The following is a 19,906-nucleotide window of genomic DNA, read 5'->3' on the forward strand; positions in this document are numbered from 1 at the left end:
AATGGGGACATTCCATAGACGTAATGGTTTTATACTGTACAATCTGTAGTCTGCCCCCTTACACTAACACTAAAGCTACCCATCACACAAAACTTTTTGCATTGAAAAAACAACAACAACAACAACCACCACCACCTTGAATTACTTTATTTTTATACCAGATTTACAAATAAGGATGTCCCTAAAGGGAGTTTTTTTTTTGTGGCGATTTCGGTCAATTCTGGCTACAAATTTGTCCCCAAAATATAGTTAAGTGGGCACACAGATATTTTCCTCTTGTCTGTCTCTTGGTGACCAGCAGGGGGAAGTATCACAGTATTAATGTACTGTCTGTGACTAAAGGTCAGTATGATTATACAAACATCAATCTATAACATTCCTTATATTACATGTTGCACCTAATCATAAACATGGGCAAAACTCTGGTGGCCAGTGACTTCCATTATAGCCTATGGATAAAAACTAGGGATGGGCCTTTCTCAAAAAAAATATATTCGAATATTCTGGTTCATAAGAATCGAATACTCAAATATTAGTTTATTTAAATGCAGTCTAACGAGAAATAGACCTACTTATTTTTTAAGTTTAAGTTAAACAATATGTGTGAACAAAAAATAGACATGCACTCGAGTCAGCATTATCGTGTTTATATTGTTTCACGTTAATTTTGAGAGAAAAAATTAAGAAAAAAGTAAAATTTGAATAGTAGCCTATTTTATTTTTCGAATAATAACTACAGATCGAATATTTGTGCACATCCCTAATCAAAACAACAACAAACATAAATAATAATAATAAGTATTGAATGACATGGTGTGATGAGTGACAAATGATGAGAGTGTGAACTACTCTAAACCCCTCTTCATCTAAAAACAAACATTCTGTCATCAGTAACTCGTCCTCATGAGTCATGCTCATTTAAACCTTCATTCATTTCTTTCTTCCTGACTGATTGTCTGAAATACAGCACAAATGAATGGGTCTATCAATCTCTAACACAACACTACAGTAGGCCTATTATACACTTTTTTTTCAATATGCCCAAATGAAATTGATGAGCTACAGCAGGCTCCGACTTTAATTTGTGGATTCCTCACATGACTTCGTAAGACTCTGTTGTGTCCTCTGTAGAGCTTGACAGCTGTAGTCAACACCCTCTGTCCTTGTATTAAATGAGCAGCCTGGGGGATTGTAGCAAACTCCTTTTGTGTTCTACAAAAGTTGTGTAGTGTTCACTGAAAAACAAAACCTCAGTGAAGCCCTTTCTGTGTAAAAATGTAGCTTTTCACACAAAAGGACATCAAAAACATTCTGTCCTCCTCCACCTCCCCATGCACATTCCTAGAGCAAAACAGGTTTGCACGTCTTTAAAGAAACTCACTGTAAAGTGCAGCTAAAAATACCCCACTGAAACAAAGGATCACGCATTTAAAAGTGGAGCATCACATAGCCTACAGAGATGCCCAGATTTTGACAGAATACTAGTTTTAAACAGTAGAGACTACTGAGTTTCAACACTATTGTATGTAAACACACACAAACAACGATCAGAAAGGAATGCTAACATACTGTTTACCAGTGTTGGTGGCAACGCATTAAGTAACGCAAGTTATGCAATCAGATTGCTTTTTTCAAGTTACTATAAAGTAACGCATTACTTTTAAAGGAATAGTTCACCCAAAAATGAAAATTCTGTCAGTATTTACTCACCCGCATGTTGTTCCAACCTCGTAAAACCTCCGTTCATCTTCGGAACACGAATTAAGATATATTTAGTTAAATCTGAGAGCTGGATCACTACTCCATAGGCTTCTAAAGGATTGACACTTGCCAGCCCCGAAAAGTTATTAAAGATATCGTTAAAATAGTCCAAGTTACTACAGTGGCTCAAGTTTAAGTTGATCAAGCGACGAGAATACTTTTTGTGCGAAAAACAAACAAAAATAACGACTTTATTTCAACTATTCATTTCCTTCTCTGTGGGCCTCGAGTCAGTTAACGTAGTGTGATAGCATAAAACTACGTCACACATCGTGAGCTTAGAATTATATGGTTCTATCTCCACTTTTGGTCGAAATTGAGTTTTTGACAATCATATCCATTAGGTGTTTATTAATGCCTGTGTGGGGTTATTTTTGTAAAAAAATATTTTGTTAGTAGTTATTAATAAAATAAAAAGGTTCCATCTCACAAAACAGCAGGGATTTAAAAACTTTGATGCTCAATATCTCAGAACTACCCTAAATGGAGATAGAACTGTATAATTCTAAGCTCACGACATAGTCTCACTATTGGCCGACGCTGGTCATGTGGGTGATGCGTGTGACGTACAACAACAGAAGCTTACGCTGTTACACTAGTGAACTGACTCGAGGCCCACAGAGAAGGAAATGAATAGTTGAAATAAAGTCGTTATTTTTTATTTTTTTGCGCACAAAAAGTATTCTCGTCGTTTGATAAACTTAGAATTGAGTTTTTGGGAGGAGAGTATTTTAATGAATCACGCAAGGTGATTTACTAAGGTTTACGCTAGTCACTTACTGGTATTTGCGCCATTATTTACTGCTAAAAAAAAACACGTCTTAAACCAGACACTAATCTGCGCTGCTCTTGGTAGATGGTGTTGGTCATTATGGAAATTGACCCTTTGCTAAGCCCCTTCCTCCCTAGTTACTGTTGCTATGCCCGTCAAGCTTTCGCGCCTGCACCGGTGTCAGACATTCCCAATGAGATAATTAGTAATTTTTGGCGAACATGTGAAATATCTCAGAGAGCAAGACAAAAGGGACTGCAGTGTGCATTCGAGGGATATATCCACGACATTGGCGACTGATTAGCGAATAATTTCATAAAAATTGTCTCATACTCTCATAATTGAGGAACAGCTATGTTCTTGCACAGCAGGGTAAGTGAAATGTGAAAATAATCTAATAATTATAAATCAAACAGCTTATCCATAAATCTTGTGGAATAACACTAACACCGGGAGAACCCGATCGGATTGGGTTAAAGTTACTCAGTCAGGGGTAGTAGGCCGTCGATTAACAAAATGCTGAAATGTGTTTTAAAGTATGTCAGTGAGCCTCCGCCTTGTCTTTAATCGTCTTATTTTACGTTAAAATATATGCATTATGAACAAAGAACCGTCATTATTTTCAAGCAATAGGTGTTTTTGTTAATCCTGTGGGCATGTATTTGTGAATGAGGTCTCACACTGCTTGATCACGCACATCATTTCTCCCCTTGGCTTTTAGATTTTCAGGAAGGAAAAAAATTCCACTCCCCGTCCAAACTTTTAGCGGGTATCAGATTTGCACAATCCATACGCACAGCGCTTAGTCATGTTTCCCTCGCTCGAAAGCTTGCCAGACATCCCGTGCCTAGTTACGGTTGACACGATTGGCCAGTGGCGGTTTTCGGGCGTGGCTTAGCGAAGGGTCAATTATCCGTCTGTGTTCTTTAATTTGTGTCATCAGTAGGTCACGCGCTGAACTTTCACTCCTCCCATCTGCACTTTTTTAAAATTACGCTCACGCTAATTTGCTGTTTAGTAAATCTGGCCCTTAACGTGAGCATGCAAAAACATGTTCAGTATTCCTCAAAATTGATAAAAACAGTGAACTGCAAACGCAGAATATTACGCAAACCTGCAATAATACAAATATACTTGATGTATTTAATCTCACTTTATTAGCAGAGGTCTTTGTTTCTGACCTTCGATGATCCAATTCAAGCATACTTGTAAGAAAAAAAGAACTTTGTGTTTTTTTATTGCTAAAGTAGGTGTTGAACGTCCTACTCTTCTGCGATCCAGTATGGCAGCACAGCTGAAAGCTTTGTTTCAGCTGCGCCCTCTACTGTACAGCCGTGAATTTGCATTTCCTTTTGCATTTGCAGTTTTGGTGGTAAAGACCTTTACATTAGCCAAAAACAGAACTTTTGTTAGTTAAAAACAAACAAAAAAGCAAGCCTATGTGAGAAAAAGTAATGCAACACATTACTTTCCATAAAAAGTAACTAAGTAACGCACTTAGTTACATCTAATTTAGTAAAACCATACACTGCTGCTTACTGTGCAGTATATACTGTACACCGCTTATTGTCTTACCAACATGAAACTGTATACAGTATGCAACAATAATTAATAGTAATATGGTATATTGCTGTCACATGACCTCAATGTTACATGCTCAATTCAGTGACACCAGAGACTGTACACAATTATATCTGAAAATAAAAAATATATATATTTTTCTATTTTATTTTATGCATAAGTCATCTGTGCAGAGCTATTTTCGTTAATGACAAATAAAACAAAAAATGATTTAAAAAGTTTGACAAATAAAATAAAAAACCAAGTTTGTAAACAAGTAGATAATGTAAAATATAGATTTTTTGTTAAACGTTTCTTATTTTATATTTTTCACTTAAACATTTTAAACAATAACAGATACTGTAGTAACAACTGTAACTGTAATTTAAATTATGAAACTAAAGTAAAACATTTTCATAACTCCACAACCTTATTATTAATAAAAAAATAAGGTCACAAACAAAAAATAATTTAGTTTAGATGGTACAGTAATGCTATAAAACTTTATAACCCACCTGCCACATGAAAATGCTGCTAGATAGAAATAACACTACACTGTGCTGAGAAAGTTTAACGCCATTAAACATTTTTAAATGAAACCAGTTGTCAGTTACGTAACCCTGGTCTGATCAAATAATGACTCATCAAAGAGATGTTAAAATCATGATAGTGTTTGTACGCCAGAATGGAAATATAAAGGAACGCATTGTGATGCCCTCTTATATACTTTAGGCAAATAAAATAAATAAATAAATAAAGGTCATCTGGTATTATGTAAATACAGAAAATCCACATACTACAAACTGCAGAAACAGTAAGAGTAGAACGTTAGTAGGCAATTCTGAAAAAAGCCACACACTCAGCCAAAAAACACACCGGACCACTGGATTAAAAAACAAACAACCAAAAGTGTTTATTATTTTTGTCCTGTCTGGAACCCAGGAGCACATCTCTCAGGTCAAAGGTCATAGCGCTACCATGGGTCATGGGTCCCAGCGGGTCTGGGATCAGACAGGGAGGATCCGGGCTGGGTGGTGAGCAGGTGACACAGAGTGAGACACACACACACACACACACGCACACACACAATCAAATTCATTTCTGAAACAACTCACTACAAACCAGTATCAGTCCTTTTAACACACCACAACATAAAACAAGTAATGCGGTGAAGTTCAAACAGCTAAAGAAAGCGGCGGAGAAGATGAGAAGTCTGTGTGTCTATGACATCATACGCATTGTTCATATAAATACAGCTAAACCGAATAGTACAAAGTATGTCTGACGAATTCACTCATACTGCATAGAAAAAAAAGAAAAGAAAAAGAAAATCCAGCAACAATTTATCATTACTGCAAAAAAAAAAAAAAAACATGGACAATTTCATTAAAACTATTTGATGAATTTTTGTTCACAGAGAGAGAAAGAGAGAGATGTAGTGTGAAGTAAACAACTGGAACTAAAAAAAATTCAATCCAGAAAAAAATTAAAAAGGTCCAAAAATATATTTCATAAGAGAGGCAGCTTAGTCATGTTTCCCACTGTTCTTCTGTGTCCGTTTATGAACTATTCCATAACGTCAACCGTCATCCATGTCTAAGGAACATTTCAGAGAAAGAAAGCTAGACAACGCCAATAGCATTGCAGTTTACTTTGGTCCAAGTCCTCGTTGTTAAAGGTTGGTGACTTGTCAAGATGCATAAATCAGTGTCTGGCGTGATGTTTACGAGCACACAGGCACTCTTCCACTTCATTTAATTAGGAACATTTCCAATTTCAACACCTTTGTGCCAACCAAGTTCATTTGGTTGGTCACGGCCACACAAGATCTTCTGAAGCTTCTCTGTCTGTGCCATGACGACAAACCAGCCTCACAGAACTTCACAGTTTGAGCCAAAATAACACTCCTCCAATCATGTAAACACTTACGTCAACAGCTTTTCAACCGACTTTCATTGCTTTTGTCTGCATCTTGTATCTCAGAGCTTTTTCACAACCCAAAGTGCTAATACCTGATATTAAAGGCTCAGAACATACGAAAACTACCCCGGATCAGCTAATCCGTCACAACCAGCATTTCTCAATTGTCTCAGGTTGCCTGTGGTGTGCTGGACGCCCCCATCGACTATAACGGCCTCCCTTTTAGTTCAAAGACACCTTACAAAAATATTCTGTTTAACGAAGAAAAGCAACGCAAGACTTCCTCTGCCTCAGCATCCAATCATCTCCACTCAAATCCAATGCAAAAACACCACAAAGGAAATGGCGATAACTTGTCAATGAAGTCAGGCCTTGTATAAACCAGCTGCCAACTCCTCCATTACCATTTATTCATGTCAATTTGGTTTATTATTGTTGGTCGCTGCAGCACTTTGACACTCTGGAAGAAGTTTCTTGCGCTCATCATCCAAGCAAAGTTGGATTTGTGGATTCATTTATTGCCCAAGATCTTTTCTCCTACTCTCAAAAGTGTATGAGACTCTGAATCTTAGTTTGATGTTCCACACAAATGGAAACATTAGAGCTGAGCTTGGAAAAATAAACCAGTCCATAGAAAGCAGAAGAACAGGATCTAGTCACCATGAACATGAAAGATAAAGATGGACCCATTTAATGAAAAATCCTGAGACATCCTGGTCCGGCGGGAAAACGTCTCCTGCTCCGTAATTGCTAATCATTTGTTCTGAGCTTAACAGACATCTACTCTTGTTCCCTATATAAACGGATAAAGATGTTCTTTAAATGAGAAAACCAGAACCTTAATGGCTCAACAAGAAGCAGCAAAAACTGAAGCCAAGTTGAGCTGGTGTAACTTTCGAAATGTAACATGTTAATGTAACAGACAATTAAAATAGACAAGACGTGCAACTATCCCAGTAATACTGAAATAAAATAATAAAATAAAACCACATCGAAGCAAAACATCACATAAAAATAAATCATCAACAGCAGTAAACGGGGGCTGTTGATGCTGTGGAAAACACAAGTGCCTTATCTCCTGCTCCGTCTCCCACCAATCACACTATACCATTGGAAAACCACTGCTTAACTGGAAAAAATTACCTAAACATAATAGTTTGGAGGTGTAAACCTCTGCGTCCACTAACATTCACAGCTTGAAAAGTGCGTTTATGTACGCGTGTCCTCATAGACGACTCTTACTGTGAATCCAGAAGCGAACAAACGATTCTTTTACTGTTTGATTGAATATGTGTAAACCGGTACTTATTGCTGATGTTTTGAAGCTGGACGAGTCTTCAAACATCTTCCTTTCTCAATCGTTTCTTCCTACACACCCTCGCTTTGAACATTTCAGATGCCTTCTAGCAAAAACAAACGTGTCTGTGTGTATATGAGCTAAAAACAAGGCTACAGAATCCGTACAAAAGAACAGAAGTTCTTTTAGATAGAAAACTGAAGGAGACATTCAGAAGAATTGAGTCTGGAATTCATTGAGAATCGGAGCCCTTTTTGGTTGCGTTTCAATCAATGACGGTGTTCCATTTTATGCAGTTAAACTTGCTTGTGGAAAATCCCGTAATGCTTGCATGAGCCTAATTCAAGTGTGCGAAGACACAATCGACTTCTTTTCTGCGAACATGTGTTTGAGGGTCGGAGAGCATCCTGGGTGTGTTTTGTCAAAGTAGGAGGAGCGCTGATTAGATTCACAACCAGTTAATACATAAAACACAAGCAAAACACACAAAGTAAAGAAGGTGTAAACAAACTCCAGAGGTCCATGAAGAGTCCAAGACTCCTTCTAGAAGAATCCAAGATCCTCATTTGCTGGGAATGGAAGTGTAAATAAAATGTAAAAGGACCCTTCCAGGTGAAAGCAGTGGAGGGGACACCGTTGCTCTTTCACACACACATTCACTCACACTCTGCTTGTTAAGGCAGTGGTGCTCGAGGAGTTTGCCGTGGGGTTCAGGCTGGGTGATGGCAGTGGACAGCTCCAACGCAACACAAAAACACGAGTCATTTGCTCTTTTATTCATCTCAGGTCTCTCCTCATATTCTTCTGCTCTCCTGTCATCCAGCCGCTCACAAACTCTCCATGTCTTTGATTCGGCATGGTCTCATTTATTCGAAGGACATTAGATTCGTTGGGACCTGGAATATAAAAAGAGGAAGTGACATTGAACAAATCTTAAAGTGATATGTATGGTTTTACAAGTCCTGCAGTGATATATACTAGCCATCTATTTCAGATGGTCAATACTATATAGAAAAAACCCAAAACCAAGAATGGTTAAAACGGTCAATCCTCAAAATATCTTACAAATGCAAAAAAATCCTATTGTTGTGGTTATATGAATTTATGATAAATGATTCACAGTTCAGGTGAAGCCAAATTATATACTAATTAGAGTCTGCAAATTTAACACAAATTCAGGAAAAGTTTAACTAAAAATTTAAATATGTTTTAATAATAACATTTAAATATAAAATTTTAATAAATAAAACGTGTCAAATAAATGATTACTTTATGAAACAAACAATTGAAATTCATGAGTCGTGGCACATTATTATTTTTTTATAACATGCACTAGCATTCAAAGTTTGGTGTCAGTAAGTGTTTACTAAAACACTTATTAATAAATTAATACTTTCATTAAGCAAGAGTTCAATAATTTAATCAAAAGTGCAATAAAGACATTTATAATGTTACAAAGGATTTGTACTTCAAATAAATGCTGTTCTTTTGAACTTTCTATTTATCAAAGAAACCTGGGAGAAAAAACAAATATATCATTGTTTCCATAAATAAGCAGCACAAATGTTTTCATGATTGATGATGCTAATAAATTTTTCTTAAAGCGTTAGTTCACCCAAAAATGAAAATGATGTCATTAATGACTCACCCTCATGTCGCTCCAAGCCCGTAAGACCTCCGTTCATCTTCGGAACACAGTTTAAGATATTTTAGATTCAGTCCTACAGGTTTTTGTCCCTCCATTGAAAATCTATGTGCGGTACACTGTCCTTGTCCAGAAAGGCAATAAAGACATCATCAAAGTAGTCCATGTGACCTCAGGGGGTTAGTTAGAATTTTTTGAAGCATCGAAAATACATTTTGTTCCAAAAGTAACAAAAACGACGACTTTATTCAGCATTGTATTCTCTTCCGGTTCTGTTGTCAATCCGCGTTCATGAGTCCGCTGACGTAAGACGAGCTGACGCGTTATCTGGTGCGCCCGAGCTTCGTTTACAGTCTGAGGGAGACGCACGCTGTAAACAAAACAATCTTTGCAAACATGTCTAAGGATTTCGACACAGGGGAAGACTTGCATTTTTTTTTAACCAGACATATTTATTTGAACCCGAATACACGGACGCACCAATTAACACGTCAGCAGCGTCTTACGTCAGCAGCGTCACTGGCCTCGTGAACGCGGATTGACAACAGAACCGGAAGAGAATACAATGCTCAATAAAGTCATCGTTTTTGTTATTTTTGGAACAAAATGTATTTTCGATGCTTCAAAAAATCCTAACTAACCCACTGAGGTCACATGGACTACTTTGATGATGTCTTTATTGCCTTTCTGGACAAGGACAGTATACCATACATAGATTTTCAATGGAGGGACAGAAAACTCTCGGACTAAATCTAAAATATCTTAAACTGTGTTCCGAAGATGAACGGAGGTCTTACGGGCTTGGAGCGACATGAGGGTGAGTCATTGATTAATGACATCATTTTCATTTTTGGGTGAACTAACGCTTTAAGCATCAAATTATCATTTTAGAATGATTTCTGAAGGACCATGTGACACTGAAAACTGGAGTAATGATGCTGAAAATTCAGCTTTGACATCACAAGAATAAATTACATTTGAATATATATTAAATATAGAAAAAAGTTATTTTAAATTGTAATAATATTTCACAACATTACTGTTTTACTGTATTTGATCAAATAAATGTAGCTTTGGTGAACATAAGAGACTTTATTTCATCAGTATGTTTTTTGTCTCAGTTATTTAACTTAAGGGTGTTTTCTAGTTTTATTCAATGTATTTTGTGAAAATGTGTGTGAATTTAAGTTTAATGCAGTACCTCTAACTGAATTTGTTCATTTAAAGACCCTTACTGTTTTTTTTTGTTTGTTTTTTTGGGGGGGTGGGGGGGTCGGGGGGTTTGCCAGAAAGATATGGTCCAGATTAAATTGCATTTGATAATTATAGAAATTGACATTTGATAGTTCTCGGCCCATATATTTAAAAAGACATAACCCTAAATGTCTTCAGTGTTGTTAGCCTATTACTGTAGTTCTAGCTTCCGATGTAATTAGACCGTTTAAATTAAGAGTAGCTTGACTGTAGTTTCACTATTGTAAATCATGATTAGCTTCCAAACAAGCTTCTCCAACACTGCACTTGACAAAATAAAAAGCACTAGAGGACAGTGTCATTACTCAGTTTAACAAAGACCTAAAACACCTGCTGATGGAACACGTCCAGTCTGACCGGTGTATTTGGAAACGACAGTTTTCAAAAGGCCATTATGTGAAATGCTTTTAATTTAATAGATCCCACTGAAACACTGTCAGTGATTTGCTGCTTCCAAACAGAAGGTTAGAGCAAAATGTTCACATATTTATTGAACCCAAAGGATTCTAACACACAATAGAATCTCCTGAGGAGCAATTAACATCCTCAATTTAGCTTAAAAATGGAGCTTTCGCATGGAAACGCTCTGAACATTAAGTGCACACAGAAGGCCACTAAATTGCTTATGAGCATTTTCTCTACAAAAGAAACTGAGCTAAATTACCCTCTGAGCTGAACAAGTCAACACACACACACACACACACACACACACACACACACACACACACACACACACACACACACACACACACACACACACACACACACACACACACACACACACACACACACACCTGTTGCCTGTTGCTTTGGCAAGCTGCACTCAAGTGTTTGAACCACAGCAGAGCGTTCATTCTGTTCCCTGCCTGGAACTTATATGAGTTTCCTGTGGGCACATAAATAAATAAATCAACAAAATGTGCATATCACTGTAAATCTTTTGTCACAATATTGCATCAACATATCATTGTCTGGACAGTGATTGTGACAGGCTGTCTCACCGTGCTCAGAGTCGGTCAGCAGGAAGATGTCGGGATGCTCCGGGTCGTCTGCCATCATGGCCATTAAACCCAAAACAGAAACACTTTTGCTGGCGGTGGACTTGAACTGTGGAAATTAGTTAAAATATTATTATTATTTTTTTTTTTTTTTTACAAATTATGTTAATGAAATTACAAATTGTATAGAAATTCATCTAAATCATTGAAAAAATTGCTATTATTAATTTTATTAAATAGTGAAAAAGCAGTCAAAATATTAAAATGTTTCTAAACTTATTTTCTTTCAATTTAATATAACATTTTTAATTACATAATATTTTTCCAGTGTGTATATAAATTAATTGAACTAATCTGAGATACTATTATTGACAATTATTGTTATTATTACATCATATAATAACAATATTGTATATTGTATAGAAATTAATTAATTTTCATTTTTTATTAATAATAATAGTACAAATTCAGTCAAAATATTAAAATGATGCTATTACTTTATATAAAAATTTTCATACAATTACAATTTGTACAGAAATTAATTTGAAATACTATTATTCAAAGCATCAAAATGCTAATAATCAATTTTTTTCAATTTAATATAAACATTTTAATGATTACAATCTGTATACATATAAATTTATTTAAAAAAATATTATATCATTTAATTAATTTGAAAAATGATCATATAAAAAATGTCATTCTTTTTATACGAATATACATGCATACAGCTTGGCTTCATTCTTGAGCACAATCCTGTATTACAAGTAGCCCTGTTACTGTATGTGTATTTAATAGCGACATGTGCTTCTCATTAATCCTGATAATGTGTGATAGCTGGGCTTGCACTGATGATGTCATCCATTCGATCATCCAATGACTGCAAACATCTGCCCTCACTCAGCACTGAAGTCCGTTTAATCAGTCATCAGGTATAATGTTTTTAGCATTCCTTCCTGGATCCAACCACTCTTCCTCCCTTCTCTACACCTCCGGGACAGAGTCACATCTCTACAAACGCCTGATTCAGTCCATTCAGCGCAGCTTTTCCTGGCTCACATGATCCCTATCTCTCCCAACCTCTCCAGCTGGATGGTATTAGAACAAGCACTCTTCCATCAATGTGATCCTGAAGTGGTTAAGTGATGACGCATCAGGCTGCAGGATATAGTGATGCTTCCTTTCATCATTTCATATGTATCAGCTTCAGATGGACCACCTTGGACTCGATTATGCGTATTGTACGTTAACGGTTCTAACCTCATAGATACACCCTTGTGAAAGAGGGCGATCGGGTTTTTATTAGTCTAAAGGGAAATAAAACTATGCAGATTTATGTTAAGAACATCACTCTTTGCATTGCATTTTGCATACATATACTGTTTGTTAGTCACTGTTTGGATTTAAATAGGCACATGCTTAAGAGTCTATGATTGGATGATTATTGCAGTGATTATGTTTCTAGCATGTTATATGTTTGGCAACAGTCATTCTAACCTTAATTGACGGAGTGTGTAGCTTTTCGTTTTTAAACAACCATGTAGGGAGACACATCATGAACATATTTCAGGATGTCAAGATGTCAAATGTCAAGATTTATCAGGATCAAATTGTGTAAGAATGACGCATGACGAATCATTTTCACATTCACACATGATGACCAGTCCAGACCTGAACTTCATTGAAAGTCTTTGGGATGTGCTGGAGGAGACTTTACAGAGTGCTGGACTCTTGCATTCTCAATACAGGATCTTGACCAAAAATTGATGCACCTCTTGATAGAAATAACATCACAACATTTATTTCCATCAAGAGGTGCATCATTTTTGGTCAAGCTGTAAAGTCTACTCCATGTGTTGATTCTCAGTAATCTCTTTTTTTTCTTTTCTTTTCTACTGTATTACATTCTGTAATGACTGCAATGCAACTATTTTATTATTTTTATTTATTTTTTAAAAGGGAAGTTTATTACCATAGTACACCACTGTTCAAAAGTTAGGGGTCACTAAGTTTTTTTTTTTTTCTTGATAAAATTAATACTTTTATTCAGCAACGGTGCATTAATTTGATCAAAAGTGCCAGTAAAGACACTTATAATATTTCAAAAGAGTTCTATTTAAAATAAATGCTGTTCTTTTGAACTTCTATTAATCAAAGAATAGATTACACAAAAATATTAAGCAGGACAACCATTTTCAACATTGATAATAATAATAAATGTTTCTTGAGCAGCAAATCATCATATTAGAATGATTTCTGAAGAATCACTGATGATGATATTGTATTAAAATAGAAAACAGCTATTTTAAACTGTAATAATAATAATAATAATATGTTACAATATTACTATTGTATTAAACAAAATCTTTATCAAACCTGAATGTAATACTGTACGATTTAAATAATCTATCATAATTAATAAAATAGTAATAGTAATACTAATAACTAACATCAAATCATATTTTATAAATGCGTTTTAATTATATTTTGTATTATGAAAACAAGCAAAAAGACAATGTAAACCCTGATAGTCCTAAAATAGACCAGTTTCTTTAAACTCCTTCAATTCTTTGCCAGAATAAGCAACAACAATGTTTGTGAGAGTAATGTGAAAGTGGGGAAACACTCACATGCTTCCTCTCGGTGGCCTTGAGGGACTTGGCAGTGTAATAGTAGACCTGAGTTCCACAAAGAGCCACCCAATACTTAGTCCACGCTGCCACCTACAGACAAGAAAACGCACTGAAGCACATGCCCACACCAGCTAGTGCAGAGAAATGAATGCATATATTGACCACAGATACTATATTTATCAACCACTCAAACTGGTTAAATTACATATACAGTAATTGGTTAAATTAAGTTCCACTACCACACATATAGACAGCTTCAAAGTGTGCTTTTTCAAGGTTGAAATATCATTTTTTGGTTACACTTTATTATAAGGTGTCTTTGTTACTGTATTTCAGGACTGAGTAATAATAATTAACAACATGTACTAACTATAGGATTAGGGTTAGGAATAGGGTTTGGTTTAGTTGCATATAATTATGCATAATGTACTGTTATTACTACTACAAGTATGCATATGTAACAAGGACACTGTTATATAAAGTGTAACCCCTTTTTTAAGAGTAAAAAAATTATATCAACTAAGTCTAATATATCATAAGAGCATTCCCGAGCAAGCTAAAAACATAATGTTAGGCCAAGAAGTAATCTGAACATCTTGATCAATATTAACTGAATGATATACTTATGGTAATTAATGATATGCCTATGTAAGAATCCATGTAGTTATCCAGCATATCTACATGCATACTGTATATGAGTAAAAGGTCTAGAAAGACAGAGATAGGCAGATTTCGTGTCAGATCAAATATGTGCAGGAGATGTGGCTTTTAAAAGGCCTCTCAGCTCCCATTACTGGACTTTTACAGTATCTTTTACTGCCTTGGCTCCCTTCACACACTCTCTCTCGGAGGAGGAAACCACTGGGTTTGATGGGGCTAATGGAGAAATGACTGACAGTTAAGAGACACTGTAGACCAAAAGATAAAAGAGCAGATTATGAGAAGAGGGGAAGAGACAAAGTGGCAGAGAAAAGCACTTGAGAAAAGGATCCCAACTGGTTTTGATTTTACAATGGACATCAAGCAGTGACCAAACAAAACCAAAATTGTTTATCGTACAAAAGTAAAATGTCATAAAAATCAAGCGATATACACTATTGCTTGAAAGTCTGGGGTGATCAAGTGACAGTAATGTAAGAAAAGATTTCCATTTCAAATAAATGATGTTTTTTTTAACTTGCTGTTTATCAAAGAATCCAGGAAAAAATTTGTTTTTTTAGGGATGCACCGATATTAAAATTTTGTCCGGTACCGATAACCGATAATTCTTTACATTTGAAAGCCGATAACCGATATATTGGCCGATACATCTAAATTCAAATTTTTAAATACTTTGATATCCTGAATACATAAATAAAAGGCTCACCATTAAAAGCCATGTCCCAAACACTTCAAACTAAATCAAACATTTACAGTACAATGCCGTAGCCTAGTTTGAACCAGTGTAAGATTCCTTAACTTTTCAAATTTATTTTACACTCATATGGCCAACTTTCTTTATTAAAAAAATGTAACACTTTATAATAAGGTTTCATTTTGTTAGTATTAGTTAGCATGAACCAACAATTAATGAACAATACTTCTAAAGCATTTATTAATATTAGTTAATGTTAAGCTCAAAATTTTATAAGAAATTTTTTAGATCCAAATTTGTATCTGTTAACCTTAGTTAATGCACTGTGAACTAACCTGAACACAAATATTTTATTAACTAACATTAACAAAGGCTATTGCTCTCTGTTAGTTCATGTTATAATGCATTAACAAATTATTACTTATGGTAAAGTGTTACCAAAAAATCTATTGCCTAACAAAAATTATAAAAAAAAATACCTAAATAATGCAAACAAGTCATTGGATAACATTGGGCTGCATATAATGAAACAAAATGCATGTGCCATAGATAAATAAAATGTAATCGCCTCCGCACGGACAATACGGAATTTTTTTTAATCAAATCATATTGTTGATGAAAATAATACGAGTTATTAATAATAACGCATCAATGTCTCTGATTTCTTTTCATATTACAGTAATAGTAAACATCTTTAATATTAGGCTTACTGTTTCAAATGACATCATTGCTGTTTAAGCTCCGCTCGCTGAAGCTGAAGTGAACGAACATTAAACTGAATGGCTTTGCTAGAAGGTTGGTCAACTCAACGGTTGCTGAAGAATGCAAACCCAAAGAATTTACAAATGTATTACAATAGTGAATACAATTATAATTATATGACAGTCCCAATCATAGCTTTTAATGTTTTGCATTGTTGTTCAATCTGCGCGCGCTGAAGCTGAAGAGAACGAGCACCGGGAAACTGAAGAACTTTTCTAGCAGGCTGTTTAAATCCATGAAACGCATCATATGTGAGATTAATCAGATATTTATTTTACATCAACTTTATATTACGACTTATCTGCACAAAATGACGTGAATGCACAAATCGAACTTGTCTGGTCACAATGTTGTAGTAATCCCTGTTCTGGACGCGCTATTCCCACAACAACGCGCTGAAACACGGCAACTAAACCCAGAGAATTCACAATGTTTTATTACAATAGTGTATACAATTATAATGATATGACAGTCCAAATCATAGCTTTCAATGTTTTGCATTGCTGTTTGATCGCGCTGAAGCTGAAGAGAACGAGCACCGGGAAACTGAAGAACTTTTCTAGCCGGCTGTTTGAATCAACGACATGCATCCTATGTGAGATTAATCAGATATTTATATTACATAAACTTAATATTACGACTTATCACATATCTGCACAAAATGACGTGAATGCACAAGCGAACTTGACTGTGCTCGTCAGAACGTGTAACCCAGCTGTTCTGGACGTGCTATTCCCACATCAACACGGCAACTAAACCCAGAGAATTTACAACGTTTTATTACAATCGTATTCTCATTATAATGGCATGTATATGACAGTCCCAATCATAGTTATTAATGTGTATTGCTGTTTTAGCTGCGCATGCTAAAGATAAAGATCACCGGAACAATTAAGCGCTTTACCGCATCGTTCATTAACTCAACCAAACACATCCTATATTAGATTAATCATATACACAAAATAAACATATTACAACGGCATAAAATGCTGCGAATGCTCAAGATAACTTGTCATGACGGCTCAACTCCATAGACGCGCTCTTTCCGCCACAACGCGCTCGTCGCGCTGAAACACTAGCGAACACGAATTCACAACATGCTTTTACAGGCGTGCTCTTATTATAATGTTATGAAGCCTATTTTAATTTATTTCAATCATTCAAAACCATCATGGCGAACAGCGCGCATCTCTCAACTTAAGTAAATAATCTATTATCTATCGGCTTTGATATATCGGCCTAATTTTCTTTTCGGATCGATAACGATAACATTAAAAAAATGTCGATGTCGATATGTGGCCGATATATCGTGCATCCCTATTTTTTTTTTAATCACAGATTCCTCAAAAATATTAAGCAGTTTTCAACACTGATAATATTTTTTTCTTGAACATTAAATCTGAAGGATCTTGGAAAAATTATTTTTATATATATAAATATTCAAATTGAAAACAGGTATTTTAAATTGTAATAATACAATCACAGTATAATATAACAATACCATAATGTAGTAAATATAGTATATTACAATTAATATAATAATGGCAATATTTAATATTACTAAGAAAATACACAAACTGTCCATGCTAGCTTTTTCAAAGTGTCAGATGAATATGTATCAGAATAGGTTTATGGGACACAGCTTTTGAATCAAAAATTAAATATTTTAAATAGTAATCATTTCACAATATTATTGTTTTTACAGTATTTTTGTCCAAATAAAAGTAGCCTTGGTGAGTATAATATACTTATTTCAAGACTTTTGAACGTCTGTTATAATAAATGCATAAATGAATGGCAATTTTATAATATTGCTATGAAAATACAAGAAAACTAACTTACCAAATGTCAGATGAATATGTATCAAAATAAAGTGTTAATGAACATAGCTTTAGACGTCAACAGTAAAAAGAAATAGTGAGCAAATTTTCCTTTTTAAAAGTTGAAGTATGATCCAATTTATTTGGTTTGCTAAAAAAAAGTCATCTTTTTTAGTTGCAGTGTATTGCTTGCATTTAGCACCATTTTGGAAAAGAAAGAAAGAGACTGTGTATTAGATCACAGGGAGATATCAAATGGAGTTTCTGGACAGGAGACGGATGAAGTGTTGCAGTGGTAGTTTGCTCTCACCGTGGGTTTCTTGCCTTCCTTGAGGACAGTTTTCCTGCGTAAGACCCCCTGAACTGTGACGGCTCCTGGGTAAAGATGCACCGCCAGCTCCTCTGACTCAGCAGAGCTACACACACACACATACACACACACACACGTTTAATTGACACACAGGGACATGTTTCAGACTTTTTAAAAAGACACACATAAAATTATAAATCACACAAGTGATGTATATTAAAAGCCACAATGTGAATGTGAAGAAAGTGAGAGTGTTTGAGGGAAAGAGAGAAAATGAGTGAACTGTGAAAATCATATTGACTGTTATCTTTCTTAAAGGGATAGTTCACCGAATGAAGATCAACTTTAATTTATAATTTGTTCATCACACAAATCTATTGTGTGACATCAGAGCTAGAATACATTTTTTTGTGTGCTCTTTGAAGTTCCCAGACTTTATTTGATCGAGAATCAGCAGTCTTCAGAATCTTCTCTCTTTTTTGCTACTAAAGGAAATTGACGGGTTTGGAATAAGGGTGAGTAAATTATGACTTAATTTTTTTTAGGTGAACTGTTTGTTTACTTCTGTTATATGTATTTGTTTTCTTTTCTATTTGTTTCTCCACTACATTCTGCCAAAAGCAATCTCTTTTCACAAGTACAGAAATGAGACAACTCTACTGCCTACAAATGTCATGTCTACAGACATTTAAAGAGCCACAAAACATTCCTTTATTATTCATTTCTAAACCTAAACATAAAAAAAAAAAGCCCCCGGTCTTAAAGATGGATTTGTTTAGTTTGATTTAATACGTAGGCAGCAGTATTGGAAGATCTTTACAAAAAAAAAATTAAAACAATTGTAACATTAACACTACTGTATACTGACGTACTGCTCATAAATGCACTTTTGTCCACTTAGAGAAACTTATGATGACCATTTTCTACTCTGACACTTATACTTTAAAGCCATTAAAAAGTATACTTTAAGATTTCTATATGCAGATGCAGTTATGATTGGCTGAACTGCCTAAGAATAATACATAGTGTTGATATGCAAATGTCACTGGTCACCCGTTAACCATGAGTAACATATGTCCTTCATTACTGAATTAGCTTATCTAAGTTTTTATTTTATTGCCAGCAGTGTTTTAAAAGGGATGGATTTACAAACACAACTTCTCTGCAAGGGTTTTAGCATGCTGAAGTTGAGTATGTAAAATAAATTCCAATTTTTAAAAAACACCTCGGCCATCAAAGCCCCGGTTGTGCAACAAATTCACCACATTCAACAATACATTTCAAGACAACTGCTGTCAGACTTCAAATCATCTGCTGTGAGCAGTGTTCCCGTTATTATTTACATCCTTTTAAGGTCTGCATCGGAGGCTACTGCACTTCAACTGTTCTATGTACACACATTTTTGAAAAACCAACTGTAAACCTTTATGAAGACAAGAACACATCATATGTAAACCACCTGATGGACACTAATTATTTACTCTCTCAGTGCATGTTAATGGTCTCACTGTGAACAATTCATCTGTACATCCATTTTCAACCTTTTAATCAAAATGTTTAGGCTCCATTCCAGGAATGAAAGTAAAAACAGATCTGATGCAACTTTACCCAATCACAGGGTGCATGGAAACAAACAGAAATAATTATAAGAACAAAAAAGAATTCCAGCAACACTTGTGGTGAACTTTTAATGGTTCCTGAAAAAATACGGACGTGTTACGGCTTTAGAGCCTTCCTAATCCTTTTCTTTCTTAGTATTGAAAAGATAAAGCCGAGCAAAAGAAAAGGGAACTGATTACATAAGGAAACAATCCAAAAAG

At 35.1% G+C, this 19,906-nt stretch overlaps 1 protein-coding gene and 1 long non-coding RNA gene across 6 annotated transcripts in view; one reads left to right on the forward strand and one right to left on the reverse strand.

Annotated features, from left to right (window-relative positions):
* Positions 1-19,906, forward strand: part of LOC143729317 (uncharacterized) — a 591,772-nt gene that overhangs the window by 429,139 nt on the left and 142,727 nt on the right. The window lies entirely within an intron of this gene.
* The window catches only part of ralgps2 (Ral GEF with PH domain and SH3 binding motif 2), a 155,066-nt gene continuing 140,141 nt past the window's right edge, over positions 4,982-19,906 (reverse strand). For all 5 annotated transcript variants that reach the window (XM_077220483.1, XM_077220480.1, XM_077220484.1 and 2 more), the window contains 5 exons: positions 18,087-18,192; positions 13,838-13,930; positions 11,211-11,316; positions 11,004-11,095; positions 4,982-8,206 (listed from right to left, as the gene is read on the reverse strand). In XM_077220483.1, the coding sequence (XP_077076598.1) occupies positions 8,177-8,206; positions 11,004-11,095; positions 11,211-11,316; positions 13,838-13,930; positions 18,087-18,192 (427 nt within the window). In that variant the 3' untranslated portion in view covers positions 4,982-8,176. The remainder of the gene's footprint in view (positions 8,207-11,003; positions 11,096-11,210; positions 11,317-13,837; positions 13,931-18,086; positions 18,193-19,906) is intronic.

Source organism: Siphateles boraxobius, unplaced genomic scaffold, assembly GCF_051911475.1.
Source record: "Siphateles boraxobius isolate OS27281-9 unplaced genomic scaffold, OSU_SipBor_1 8, whole genome shotgun sequence".
NCBI classification, from domain to species: Eukaryota; Metazoa; Chordata; class Actinopteri; order Cypriniformes; family Leuciscidae; genus Siphateles; species Siphateles boraxobius.